At 46.7% G+C, this 13,531-nt stretch overlaps 3 protein-coding genes across 4 annotated transcripts; 2 read left to right on the top strand and 1 right to left on the bottom strand.

Annotated features, from left to right (window-relative positions):
* The first annotated feature begins 338 nt into the window (after positions 1-338).
* LOC6499222 (DDB1- and CUL4-associated factor 10 homolog) lies at positions 339-2,786 on the top strand. Its single transcript, XM_001955039.3, has 3 exons — positions 339-945; positions 1,010-1,379; positions 1,438-2,786. Exons 1-3 carry the CDS (start codon positions 644-646, stop codon positions 2,665-2,667), a joined length of 1,902 nt encoding a protein of 633 aa, XP_001955075.1. The 5' UTR covers positions 339-643; the 3' UTR covers positions 2,668-2,786.
* On the bottom strand, positions 2,769-8,325 carry LOC6501361 (pre-mRNA-processing factor 39). 2 transcript variants are annotated; one of them, XM_001955038.4, is made up of 8 exons: positions 8,224-8,325; positions 7,862-7,953; positions 6,820-7,642; positions 6,575-6,759; positions 6,394-6,519; positions 4,927-5,201; positions 3,355-4,656; positions 2,769-3,298 (listed from the first exon to the last, which is right to left on the bottom strand). In XM_001955038.4, exons 1-8 carry the CDS (start codon positions 8,258-8,260, stop codon positions 2,974-2,976), a joined length of 3,165 nt encoding a protein of 1,054 aa, XP_001955074.2. In that variant the 5' UTR covers positions 8,261-8,325; the 3' UTR covers positions 2,769-2,973. The 2 variants fall into 2 exon arrangements, with proteins under 2 accessions (XP_001955074.2, XP_014767011.1); XM_014911525.2 differs by lacking the exons at positions 4,927-5,201; positions 6,820-7,642; positions 7,862-7,953; positions 8,224-8,325 and having other exon boundaries at positions 6,575-6,716.
* A 411-nt stretch (positions 8,326-8,736) lies between these two features.
* Positions 8,737-12,068, top strand: LOC6499223 (serendipity locus protein H-1). The gene is made up of 4 exons (XM_032453486.2): positions 8,737-8,769; positions 8,854-10,070; positions 10,129-11,324; positions 11,381-12,068. The coding sequence occupies exons 1-4, from the start codon at positions 8,752-8,754 to the stop codon at positions 11,776-11,778; spliced, it is 2,829 nt and encodes a 942-aa protein (XP_032309377.1). The 5' UTR covers positions 8,737-8,751; the 3' UTR covers positions 11,779-12,068.
* The last annotated feature ends 1,463 nt before the right edge of the window (positions 12,069-13,531 follow it).

Raw genomic sequence — 13,531 nt, 5'->3', positions numbered from 1 at the left:
ATTATTCATGTTATTTTTGCATTTAATATTAACAATCGGTTTTCATAACAGTGATATACTTAATTTTTTTATTCCACTTTTAAAATACATGTAAAAAGTAATTAATCTAATATTTAAATCTATTACTTAAAAGTAGACAAAAAATAGATTCTAAATGCTTAAAAATTATGGGATAATTAGTTATATTATCAATATAAGTTATGGAAATTTGAATGCAAGCGTTAATTCTTTTGTTCTTTTGCATTCAATTCAATTCCATTGTGATTCAATTAAGCCTGAATCATTCAAAATCAATCGATTTGGAGTTTTTAATGAGGGTGCTGTGCCCATTATTAATATACAAAAAATAAAAGAGAAACAAATTCTGGCAGAAAGAACCTTTAAGTTTCATGGCCCTAATTAACATTGCTCATTAGTCATGCAAAATTCCACCAGTAAAGACAATCTTTTCATAATTATTTTTAGTTCTGGTAAAAAAGAAAAATCGGCAACACCATTTTGTAGCCCTAGTTCAAAAGATAAACAAGAGTTTTTTTCGTGGTGTCAGAACCAGCACAAAAGCGAAATTTGCTGATTTTGAGATTGTGGGTGAGGCTCTCAGCGTTTAGAAAAGGACAACTGGGTCGTTGGGCGCCCACGACTTATGGATTTTAGCTTGGAGCAGTACCTAAGCCGCCGCGAAAGGGGGTTCCCCCACAAAGGCGACGAAAACTATGTAATGCGGCGGATCTACAGTTCGGTGGGCATGTTCAATAGCTACCATGCCAACTGCAGTCCTTTGGAGGCCGGCTGGACGGGAGCTATTTTCAACTTGGAGTTCAATGCGCATGGAAACGTAGTGGTGGCAGCGACCGAGCGCAAGTGCGTCCTCGTCTTTGACGCTGTCACCCAGCAAGAGATCTTCAAGGTCCCTGACGCACACATGGACAGCGTTAACTGCATTAAGTAAGTTCCACCCCACACACATATTGAAAAACTCAATCGCAGCCAAATCCATGTGCTGTTTTAGATTTTTCGACGAGCGCCTGTTCGCCACCGGATCGGATGACTACACAGTGGCCCTATGGGATCTGCGAAACATGAAGCAGAAGATGCGTGTCCTACACGGCCACTCCAACTGGGTTAAGAACATCGAGTACTCCTCTAAGGATAAGCTGCTCGTCAGCTCTGGCTTCGACGGTAGCATCTTCACCTGGGACATCAATTCGCAAACGGAGCAGGGCCTTATCTCGCACCGGGTATTCCACGCCAGTGGCCTGATGCGTTGTCGGATTTCCCCAGCAGGGGACAAGCTAGTCCTCTGCACCAGTGGCGGTTACATTATGATAATACACCATCTGGACCTCACCACTTTACACAACGATCTCTGTGGCTTTCGAGTAAGTAAATGTCCCTTTTCCAAAAACTGTTTATTGATAAGACAATATTTATTTTTAGCCCGGAATTTACCGCCTGATGCAGCTTGGCGAACAATACATCCCACAGGCAGCCAAGTACGACCACGTATTCTCCAAGAAGCAGAAGAAGAACCGCGTTGAACTAGTTACTGATTTCCCTGAGCACAATGACGCCGAGATGATAATGGCATTGCAGATCCATCCCCATTGCCGTTGCATGCTGACCCGCAACGTCAGCTGTGACGAGCAGAGCGAGTGGACCTGTATCCACGACATCAACGAGGAGCCGGTGCCCAGTGACGACGAGCAGCGAGCAGAAGAGCCAAATCCCAAGAGAAAGTGCGGGACCACACCAAATAATCCTCGGAGCAGCAGTGCAAGTAGAAGTATCACACCAAATTATCTATCCTCCACCCAGGACCATGAAGTAGTTGGTCCGGCTGCAAGGCAGCCAAGAAGGTCCCTCCAAATCGACAGCTTGCAAATGGACAGCTTGCAAGTTTTCCATTTAGACAACGCCGGATCGGGCCGCTTTGAAAGGGGCGGACCCATAGCCCCCGCCCAAAGACCAGACACATTCATTCCCGACATCTGGGCGGCGGAGGTGACCGTGCAGGAGCGGGCTATACGACAGAACCGTGCACGGAACTCCAGCAATCATGTGGGCGGCTATAATTTCGTGTACGCTATTAGCAGCGGAGTACTGCCGCTGAGACCTTCGGGGAATGGTCGCCAGCATCCGAATCAACCCGCTGGCGAAGTGCCTGCCCCAAACAGCAACGGCAGTAGCTCGAGCAGCAGCAGCAGCAGCAGTAGTAGTAGCAGCACAAGCAGTGGCGATACCCCCATTCGGTTAGAGATCGGTCAGCGTGTGCGACTGCGGCCTTTGATCGGTGGTGCGATGGGGTCGGCGTCCAAGGAGAACGGTCACTCCATACCTATGAATGCTAAGAAACTGCTGTACTATGCTGCCGAGACCAATACCAAATCGGGTTTCATCAAGGAGCCTGGATTTTCGTCGGACGGGAGGATTATCTGCTCCCCCTACGGCAATGGAGTAAGACTATTGGGCTATAGTGCCGATTGCTGCGACTATCCGAGGTATCAGATGTTCGACGAAGTAAAGCGCCAGCCAAGGCAGCTGGTGGAACTGGCTAAGATTACAGAACACCAAGATGTTGTCCTATGTGCCAAATTCAGTCCCAAGGAGCCACTGCTTGTGACCGGCTGCAAGCGAGGTGAGGTGACGTGGTATCGACCATATCTCTAGGCTTTGCTGAAGTCTAGAGTCGCAATTGTACATTTTACTTTCAGTTTAGGCGTAATTTGACTTCCCTTAATTAGCTCTTGGCGAAATATATGCACGCAAGATTATGGTGAACCGATTAAGTTGACGTCTTTTATTTTTTCGCGACGGAACTATTGTGTCTGCTACATATCCATATGTAAAATTAGGTATCAGTATAAAATTACAATTAAAAACCTATAACTTAACAGAGCAGCAAGGCAAAACTAAGCGGCTAGGGGCATCTTAGAGGTACAAAGATGAGCTGGTTGCGGTTGATTCTTTCTAACCCTAGTAGTAGTTGCCGTATCCGCTCCATTGGCCATAGTTGTAGCTTCCGCTACCGGTGGCTCCACCCGACCCATAGCCCCACTGATTGTAATACGAGTCGTACGACGTCTGCTGTTGAGCCTGGGCTGCGGGATAGGCTGCGCTCGCAGCGCTTCCCGTCTGACTATAATAGGCGGATGCTCCGGCAGCTCCATAGTTGTATGCCGCAGTCGCCGTGGCCGAGCCACCGTTGTTATAAGCAGCTGATGAGCCTGCTGTGCCTGATGAGCCCGCAGCGGGAGCTCCATCTTTAGCCGAGGCATTTTTGCGACTTGGACTGCCATCGCTACAAATATGAAAATTATTAATAACAAAAAATTTACCCATTAAAGAATTACTAACCTTTTCTTTTGACTTTCTTTGGCTTTGCTGAGCGCCTGCTGAAGGGCACGCTGGGCGTCTTGCAGACCCTTAGCTGTGCTGCCGAAATCCTCCAGGAATTCGACCTTACGCTGAGCGAACAGCACTTTCTGGTCGGGCTCGATATCGGTGCGGGCCATGAACTTGTCCATTATTTGGACGACTTCCTGCTCGTTCACATCTGGCCGCTGAAGGCAGAGGTCGATCATCTGGAGGGCCACTCGAGTGTTGGCCGGATCGCGGTCTAGCGCTTGCTGCAATTCGGCCAAGCCCGCTTCGAGATCGTGGCAAATCTTGTTCAGGAATCGGGCGAACTTGATTGCCAAAGTTCCAGCGATGCCCTTGTTCTTTGTACTTTCAATATAATTCTTATACAACTCGCGGCACTTGTTATTGTTACCGCGCCGTCGCTCCACGTTTATGCGGCGATAGGCGATCTGCAGGAGATTGGGGCAGCGCTGTTCGACGTTCTGCAGAATCTCGGCGGCAGCATCAAAGTTCATCTGGCACTCTTCGAAGGCGGCCCACATTAGGTGGAGACTGGGCTTGTCCGGATGATGAATGCGGCAGGCGCGGCGATAGACGTCGCGGATAAGTTGAGTCACTCCCGGCACGTCATCTGATGACTCCAAATAGCGGAGCATCTTGAGCCAAAACTCATCGTACAGAGCGCAAGCTATCAGGCATCGCTCGAACAGGACCAAGACTCGCTCGCGATCCCCCTTCTCGATCTCAAAGTCTAGGTAGTCCTTCCAGTTCTTCAGCTGAGCCCGCTCAAGGGGTTTAACGTGGAAGTAGGGTCGCTTTATGCCCTCCTCGAATGACCAGCGGGCCGTCACGGCACTCACAGTCACTTTGTGAATCTTGCGCCGCGCCGATATGGCCCGATCCTTAATGCTCGCTATCTCCTCGTCGTTCAGGGTACTTAGATCACTAAAGTCGATCTGCGCTGATGTCTTTGTGGCGGCAGGGGACTCGCTTTCAGTCAGATCGGTGGTATTGTCTGATTCATCGACATTAGCTTCACTAGTATCTTTTGGCGACTTACCCCCGCTAGACTCCCGCTTCTCTTTTTCTTTCTCCTTATCCTTTTCCCGTTCCCTGTCACGGTCGCCCTTAGAATCCTTGTCTTTGGAGCTACTGCTGCTGCTGTCGCGTCGGCTCTTGGACGAGGACTTGGTCGCCTTGCTCTGCTGACGCTCGTAGTAGTCCTTTCGCAGGCGCATAAGCTCATCATTGCCCAGAGTACTGGTGATCGCATGCTGATTGATGACATCTTGAAAACTGAAAAAGGCGAATCATCAGCTTGGAACTATACAAGAAGCATTTCATTCACATTTCAATTGTGTTATTTATATAAAAAGAAACAAACAATATAAAGAATTTGGTTTATTGTTTCCAAGATGCCTTAAAATGGTTTCAAAGCGATTTTTACATAAAATTTTAAAAAAGTATTCTTTCGCCGAGTATTTCTTGGCCATCTCCTACGAAAAATGACGGTAGCATAGTGTAATTTTATTTGAGATCATATTTGAAATTGAATAATACACTTACTTGTCGAAGTGTCCATTGTATCCCTGGGTGGGAATGGCCAGCAACCGGTCGTAGATCTGCACCACCCGGTGGTAGCGTTTCGACTCATTTTCCCAACGAATGTAGGCATCCCAGAGCTTGTCCGACCGGAACTCCAGGCCACAAGCCTTCACCGCACGCTCGTACTGGGCGCGGATAAGCTGCTCATCCTCGGCGTGCTGGGACTTGACGTGCATCAGGTAATGGATCCATAGATCAACTGACAGAGGAATTGCTTCCAGCCCGCGCTCAAATACCTAGGATTTGGTCATTTTCGTATGTTTTTTCGTACAATTTTGTTTTATTCGATTTTTTTTTGTTGATCGATCGCAAAGGAGAAATATAGAAATGTTCATGATTTAAAATAGTTGTTCAACGGCTACATACTCGAGGGCTTATAACTATCGTTTTGATGTGGATGGTGATTGGACTTACTGGCTAACTTAAAAACTTGACATAAACACGCAATACAATACATAACACATATGTTGCAGTTGTCGATTTTAAAAGCACACACTTCAGTGTTTGATTCACAGAGAGACTTAAAAATTTCATTTAAACGCCATTTGTACTTACGACTGTACGAGATGTGAGCTCACTATTTAGTTCGTGTTGAAGAAGGATGGAGGTAACGTAACTGAAGAGGTAACTGGTGATACAAACGTTCGAAGATCAAAGGTAGACGGATCGAACAGCGACTGGACGGAAAGTCGTTTTCGGATTTAAGGGTTTGGCCATCAACTGAGCTTTATTACAACACAAGTTGTGCGACACAGGGAGTAATAGATAATCTACTCAAAACGTCAACTTTCGAGTCGTGAAAAAAAAAAAATGAAACAGTTCCAGAAAAAAAAAGATGTGCCTTTTAAAGTGCAAAAAACATAACCATTGATAGGATTTGGTAAATTATACCGAAGGGATTAGAATTATGCTATTCATAAAGGGTAATTGAAACGAAAATGTTTAAAAGGATAATCGGTGCACTTGGCACGACTGTGAGGGGAGATCTCACATTGAAAGACTGAGAAAACTCTTGCCGATTGATAACTATTTCATAACTTCTTTTTAGTAACAACACCGAACGGATTTTAATTTGTAGATTCTCAACCATTTTAATGTGGATCCCGAGCCCGTAGATGATTAACAAATGAGACAGCCCCAGCATCTGATTAATCCGATACCATAGCCCCTTCAATTTATTCGAGATATGTGTAGGAATACCCTATTTAAGTACACGAATCTGACTGACTTAACGGCTGCTTGTCTTCTTAATTTGATTTTCTTTTTATTGTAGATGTTGCATTTATTTAATGTAGTTTTTATTAGGTCATAATAAATTGCATTTAACAACAAATATATGAATATCAGTAGTAATCGTAATTGTAAGCGTAATACAAAGAATTGCGAAAGGTATTTAATTGCACGACGAAATTTAAGAGCGGTACTCACCTTGTAGCAGTTGGCCTTGATGCCCTTGCGCTTCTCGTAGTCGGCGTACTTCCGCCAGTACCCGTAGCAGTAGGGATAGTGGGAGAGGAATGTATCGTAGGCTTCTCGCGCCGCTTCCGCATCGGACTGGAAGACCACGTCACACATTATTTGATGGAAGGGAGAATGGTTTCCCACTTACCTCACTGTCCACGTACTGCAGCAGGTAGGTCCAGCCCGTAAAGTCGGTGGAGTCTTCTTTTACAGCCCTCCAGTACTTGTCTAGGTCAGGCAACTTCTTGCGCTCTTTCTCCTTGTCCTTATCTGTATCTTTTGCTTTCTCCTTATCGCGCTCCTTTTCATTCTTTTTTTCCTTCGCTTCACTATCTGTTGGATATCAAGACTATTGTTAACACCTCTTAATATCTGAAAAACCATCACACTTACCATCAACCTTTGCCCTCTTTTCCAAAGGCTGAGCATCGTTGCTTTCGGACGTGGGGCTACTTGGATTGTATTGTTCAAGGGATTTATCTTTCGAGTTCGCCTCACTGACAACTTTCTTATCATCCGACTCGTTTTCGGCTTCTTTGTCTGCCTTTCGCTTCAAAGGCGCCTTGGGGTCACTCGAATTGTTGTTGTTATTGTGGGTAGGGAGCTCGTCCTCGGAGATGACCTCTGCGTCTGCGGGCAACTCAGCTCTTTGCGGAGCCGGTAGTTCCTCGTCCGACACCTCTTCTGCATCGTTTATTTCCGGCTTGCTGGGCGGAGGTAGTTCGTCTTCCGAAATTATTTCGGTGTTGACAATAGTGGCATTGCTGGTGTCCGCTTCGTCGCCCAAGCTCTCAGCTATGGCATGGTGCGAACTCGAATCCTCGGACGAATTCAGTTTGTCGGCATTGGGATGCCCTGTTTCGTCTTTGTAGTCAAAGCCCTGGGATTTTTTGGTGTCGTTCTCATCGTTACCCCCCACAGACGGCAAACTATTAGCATTGTCCCCGGCCAGGGAGGCCAGAAGGGTGTCCTCGCCCCGCGTCTCCTTGATGTCATCACTGGTCTCTGAATGCTGCTCTGCCACTGCTCCAAATGGAAACGAGGAACTCTTTTCGTCCACGCCGCCCGATTCAACGGGTATCATTTCAACTTCGTCGTCCATCTGCGGCTCATCGAAGGTGGGTTCGGCGGATGAATGTTCGGCCGGCACTGGCACAGGGTCCATCTCTTCATCCGGCATCATCTCTTTAGCCGGCTCCTCTTCGTGGTCGCTTAACTGGAACGCAAACCGAATATGTGTGAATATGAGCTGCCATCGCAAACAATCTCACTTGGTTGGGTCTGTGAACTCAGTTGGCCCTTGCAGGTAATCATTTGCCCCCCAATGGGGGAGTCATGTGCGTATGGAACAACGCCACATACGCACATTGCAATAGTCTACATCACTGGATATTTACAGATCAACCACAAGATGCTTAGATATGCTGGTACTGACCTGGGCGTTCCTCTTCGATGTGCGGCGGGTACTTCTTGCCGGAGCTGACACAGCCGGCGAAGCGGCCTTCCGACCTGAACGAGTGCGACGACCTGCAATAAAGTCGACCCCACGAAAATGGTTAATCCCGGATTATTAGGTTGAACTGACAAAGCCTGATGTTATGGAATATCGCGGTCTCGTTGAAAAGTACGCTGCCTCGTGATCTTCACGTTTTTTGGAGTTGCTTTTTGTGTTGTTCTCTTCGCACATCAATATGAATCACAAAGCGGCTTTAGCACGACTGACTGAACTGTCGCTGACTACTGCGTTTCACCTGGGTGAACGCAATTATTTGATACAATCTAAAATAAATAAATTACCTGGACTTTCCATCGCAACGTTTTCCTCTGACGCCATATTTATTACACCAGTAATCGTTATCGGGACAGGATTCGATAGGCAAAAAGAAATGCAACACTGACAATGGAACTGCCAACTTTTTAGTATAATTAGTGGTAATTATTATTTATTGAAATTGATCATAGAATTTTATAAAAGTTATAATGTTATAAAATTGATATGACTTTTTGTTTTTTCGTTATTTTTAATTTATTTAAGTGTAAATATTACACAGTAATCACTGTAAACGGAAGACCGCGTAAGTGACGACCCGCATGCTAAGCGGGTGTGCGTAAATTATTGAATCCCAATGTTCAATAATGCCAGGGCTTAAATTAAAATTATAGAAATTTATTGAGGCAATTTTTATAAAGTAAATAATCTTTAATAATGGAAGGTACAAACTCCTAAATCTTTATATTAACCAAGATGCGGCAATTGGCGGAAAATAGCCTCAACTCTTTTAGCGGGACTGCCACTGACGCGCGTCTTGCAACACTACTCTCAAAATGGCGACTCGTAGAATCGTAAGCGTGACAAAAACAACAAAGCCGAGGCGCATTTCACAATAATTAAATGTTTTTCGGGTCGTTGCTGCGTGTGTTTTCCAGAAAAAGAGACCGCAATGTGTGAGCCGAGAGCCCAGTGACCGGGAAAAGGAACCCAGTGAACGAGAATCATCAGCGGCGCGGCCAAATAGGACAAAATACGGCGGGCGAAAACGCCGACCGCATAGTCATAACCTGTACGTGTACGTGAGCGAGGCGGGAATGGAGTGCAAAGGCAAGGGCAAGAGAATGAAGGAGGAGGCGCCAAGCAAGAAGTTGCCGCCTAAAATTTACGGCGATGGAGGAACCCCCACAAAAGCGGCCCACGACGAGATCCTCTCCTCGTTGCTGCGGATCAACAACTTCGACTCCATATCGAGCATCAAGGATGAGTCGCTGGACATTGATCTGTCCGCCTGTGTGACAATTAGCTCCGCCAGTCTGGTCAACGGGAACAGCCTGTCGTCCACGGACTTTTGGCGCGTGCTGGACGAAAGTGCCCAGAACAACACTGAGCTGAATCTATCGGCGGACGTTTGCCGAGACGACCTGACGGGTTCCAGCTCCGGCTCTGGCTCCGGCCTTGGGCCCAGCACCCTTCTGCCCGCCAGTACCAGTGAACACCACTCTAGCTCTGAGTTTAATGTGACGTTTCTGCGTCCCGAACCACCGAATGCGTTCACCAATTCGCCGTTCAAGAAAACCTCCAGCGGAGGAGCCTCATCCATCAAGCTTTCGCCCGAGCAACTGCAGCTCCAGCAGCAGCAACATCTACTAGCTCAGCCAAGCTTGCAGCGCAAACCCAAGTTGCCAGCGACGACGGCGGTGCGCTTAAAAGTCTTCAAAGAAGAGCCTCCCGAAGAAAAACAGCTTCAGATGGGTCAAAGTTCCGCGCATGTGGTCACCAAGGTGGAGGTGGGCGAGTCCGAGTTCCTGCCCCCGTCGTTTACCATCTTTCAACAGCCCAAGCCGTCATTAAGAACCTCTGCAGAGTCGGATGCGGCTAGTATGCCGCCTCCTGTGACTGAGGTTCACGAAAAATCTGTTGAGGTAGACCCGGCGCCGTTGCACAAGTGCTTGGACTGCAACGGGCTGGTGCTGGAGACGCCCGAAGAGCTGGCTAAGCATGAATCGGCCGCCCATCGGCTGCGTCTCATCTACCGCTGCGGTGAGTGCCAGCGGGAGTTCGAGGTCTTAGCCGGGCTAAAGAAGCACCTTAAGACTCACCGCACCGAGGGTCGCAAGGATACGTGGAAGAAGTGTCCCGACTGTGGCAAGTGGTGCGTATCCAAGACTTTCCGTTAAATGATTTCACTTAAAAATATATTTTTTTTCTAGCCTCAAACTGGGGAGTATGTGGATGCATCGGAAGATCCATAGCGACAACAAGAAGTACCAGTGTGACATCTGCGGCCAGAAGTTCGTCCAGAAGATCAATCTTACGCACCACGCCCGGATCCACTCCTCCGAGAAGCCGTACGAATGCCCGGAGTGTCAAAAACGATTCCAGGAGCGGTCCCATTTGCAGCGCCACCAAAAGTACCATGCCCAGACGCGTTCCTACCGCTGTGAAAAGTGCGGCAAAATGTACAAAACAGAGCGATGCCTCAAGGTGCACAACTTGGTGCATCTGGAGCAGCGCCCCTTCGCCTGCACTGTGTGTGATAAGAGCTTCATCAGCAACTCCAAGCTGAAACAGCATTCGAATATCCACACAGGCATGCGACCCTTCAAGTGCAACTACTGTCCGCGAGACTTTACTAATTTCCCCAACTGGCTTAAGCACACAAGACGCCGTCATAAGGTCGACCATAAGACGGGCGAACACCTTGAGAACATTCCCTCCTACTGCTCCAAGAAGTCCACCACTAGCAAGGCGCAGAAAGCGGCCGCGGCAGCGGCAGCAGCGGCTGCAGCAGCTACAAATCCTGATAATCCTATGCCCACGCATGATCTGAAAATGAAGTCCAATTCAACACCTACATCAACGCCAGCACCTGCTAAACAGGCCCGTAAAAAGAAACAGCCCCAACAGGCTACTCTTGCTGCTTTGGGAATCACTCTGCCAGCGGGAACAGCACTGCAGCAGGTGCATCCTGCGCCGTCAGCCCCACAGCAACAGGAACTGTCCACTGTGATGGTGGCACTTCCCCCACCGCCTCCCAAACAGGCTAAAGCTAAGCGGGAGCGAAAGCAACTGGCCCCGAAGCAACTGCAGCAAAAGCCACAAGTGCAAACTCCAAATCAACAGCAACAAACCGGATTGGCTCCCTTGGGTGGCATTTCCCAGATCAAGAAAGAGCCGGTGCAGAATACGGGCCCATTCCTAGACCTGCACGGCCTCAGTTTGACTTCTGCCGAGGATCTGATTATGGAGCAGGCACTTGAAATGGAGGAGTGTGGCCTTTATGATGCACCCGTGGCTAATACCGATATGGGGACGTCGGACAATGCCATCTCCGACTCTGCCGCCGCCCTGCACTTCCAGATAAAAAACGAATTGCCAGACGAACTCTTGCCGGATGAAGATTTCAGTATGTTTGACTTTTCAAATAGCATGAACGTTTAATAAATTTGATTATTTTTTTAGTGCCTTGCAAACCCAGCGATCGTCTTGCTTGTCCATCACTTGAGTCCTCGCCGTTTTCTTCGCCAGCCTCTATGGAACTGACCGCAGTATCCGCCTCCGCTCCCAGTAGTGCTCCAAGCGGTTCGCAAGCGATGCCGCCACGCTCTGGGAACTACTATCTGCCCGCCTTCACGCTGAACGCCCAAGGAAAACTGAGCAGCATGGTTAATACAGTGCAATCTGTAGCCACGGGAGTGCCTACAAGCCCTGCGATGCCCGTAGTCAATGTGCCGCTGTTGGTACGCTCCAATCAGATGCTACCTTCAGTGGACACACTGCTCTTTACCACACAAACGGGCGCCAATCGATTCTTTGCGGGAAAATCAGCAGCAGCAGCAGCTACGCCGCATCTGACATGATCGCCAGATCAATATGAAAGCCTCAACGATCTCTTGTGTCTTAGTTAAGTTAGCAGTACCGACCATGCTGACCGCTGGCAATCGTTTAATATATCGGATGGATGAGTGTAAAGTCCGTAGGTTTTTAAGAGTACGACGCTAAATTTGTTTAAGTGATAGGCCTAAGCTCATTTTTGCATAGCCCTAAGTGTAATTGCTTGTATATATAAACGTTTACTTATATAAAATATGATTATTGTATGATTTGTACGCTTCACACCAATAATAAAATTTCGTATATATTTTAGTAATTTTGGTAGTACGACAATTCATTTCTTGTACTTTAACGCCTTCAAATTCAGTTTCAACCAGGAAATATACGCGAAGGTAGTCCTAACTCTAATATTATTTTTGTCTAAATCATTGTAACCCTGAGGTTATCTTAAAAAATTAAAGGAAAGCTACTGCCGCAGTAGGATAGAATGAAAAGACAAGTAAATAATAGTTTTGAAGAGTGAATGTTTAAAAAAAAGGAAAAGCAACCGAGGATAGAAAATCTGAATACTGCCGTGCTAAAGGATATAGGCATTGCTCCAACATATTTAATTCAAGAATATGAAATAGAAACTGTCGAGCCACAAGAAGATATTGCCTTGCCCTGAGGGCTGTTCCACATACTTGAGCCTTTTTGTGGCCATAGGATTCCCCATTCCTTTCAGCGACACTCTACTCCCTGCATGAAAGTCAAATGCAAGGGGGCAGCGCTTAAACGTTTTGCCTTTGAGGCTTCTGCCCGGACAGGGGTTGTTTCCCCCATCCAATCCAAATCGCTAATGTGTATGAGGGGTGAGCAGGGCCTGGTTGCTGACTTCAGAGGGGTGGTACTTTATATATTTTTCCTGTAATTATAGAGCCTTTTTTGGTTTACATTTAAGGGAAACTATTGAAAACTAAGGTATTGTTCCATTGCTCAAACGGTAATCCTTTTACATAAATAAAAGAAGAATCTCTCCTTTGCAGCTGGTTTTAAATTTATGACACCCTTGTGATATTTATCCCACACATTGGAAGCAACTTTATAAAGTTCCAAAATATCTACTCATATCCTACGATTTATTTCCCCCATTGACGTTAAGAGGCATATTGGCAGAATTTGAAATAGGAGAGACTTATAAATTGATTTGGATGATGGGTAATAGGATCGAAACACACTTTCTGATTTCTTATTATGACCAATTTTCTGGTAGCTTACAAATGGCAAACAGTTATGATGGCACATAAAATGGTTTGCTCAAACGGGGAAACTAAAGCACAAAAAGATAAACAAGGACATGCCGGTAGCTAGTCCGATTTTAAGTTGCCCCCACATACGAATCCTGGAACAACATACACAACGTTTGCTGACAATGTCGCGACAACAGAAACGACAGCATAATAATAATAAAAGGGAATAAAACACACGGCACATACCCACACATCCGAGCACCCACATCCGAGATGGGGACTCTGGAACAGTCAGCAGTGGCAGCAACAAAAACAAATAGAGCAACAGCGATAAATATCGAAGGGCATAAATAAACCCCCATTTGGCTGCATGGGAGAGTGAAGAAACAGGGACAGATTAGGATGTCTTAGGGTTATTTTTAAACTTTACCTTGGAAAGGATACCCGAATACAGGAAAAGGAATTGATATAATTTAACACGGAGGGAAAGCTTAAGATATGTGTATATTTTACTCGGTGACACAACTAATCCGCTCCTGTGCGCAGTGAA

The sequence above is a fragment of the Drosophila ananassae genome, chromosome 2L (genome assembly GCF_017639315.1).
Source record: "Drosophila ananassae strain 14024-0371.13 chromosome 2L, ASM1763931v2, whole genome shotgun sequence".
Taxonomy (NCBI): domain Eukaryota; kingdom Metazoa; phylum Arthropoda; class Insecta; order Diptera; family Drosophilidae; genus Drosophila; species Drosophila ananassae.
The sequence above is the reverse complement of the archived record's forward strand: the minus strand, read 5'-3'. Positions and strand labels throughout refer to the sequence as shown.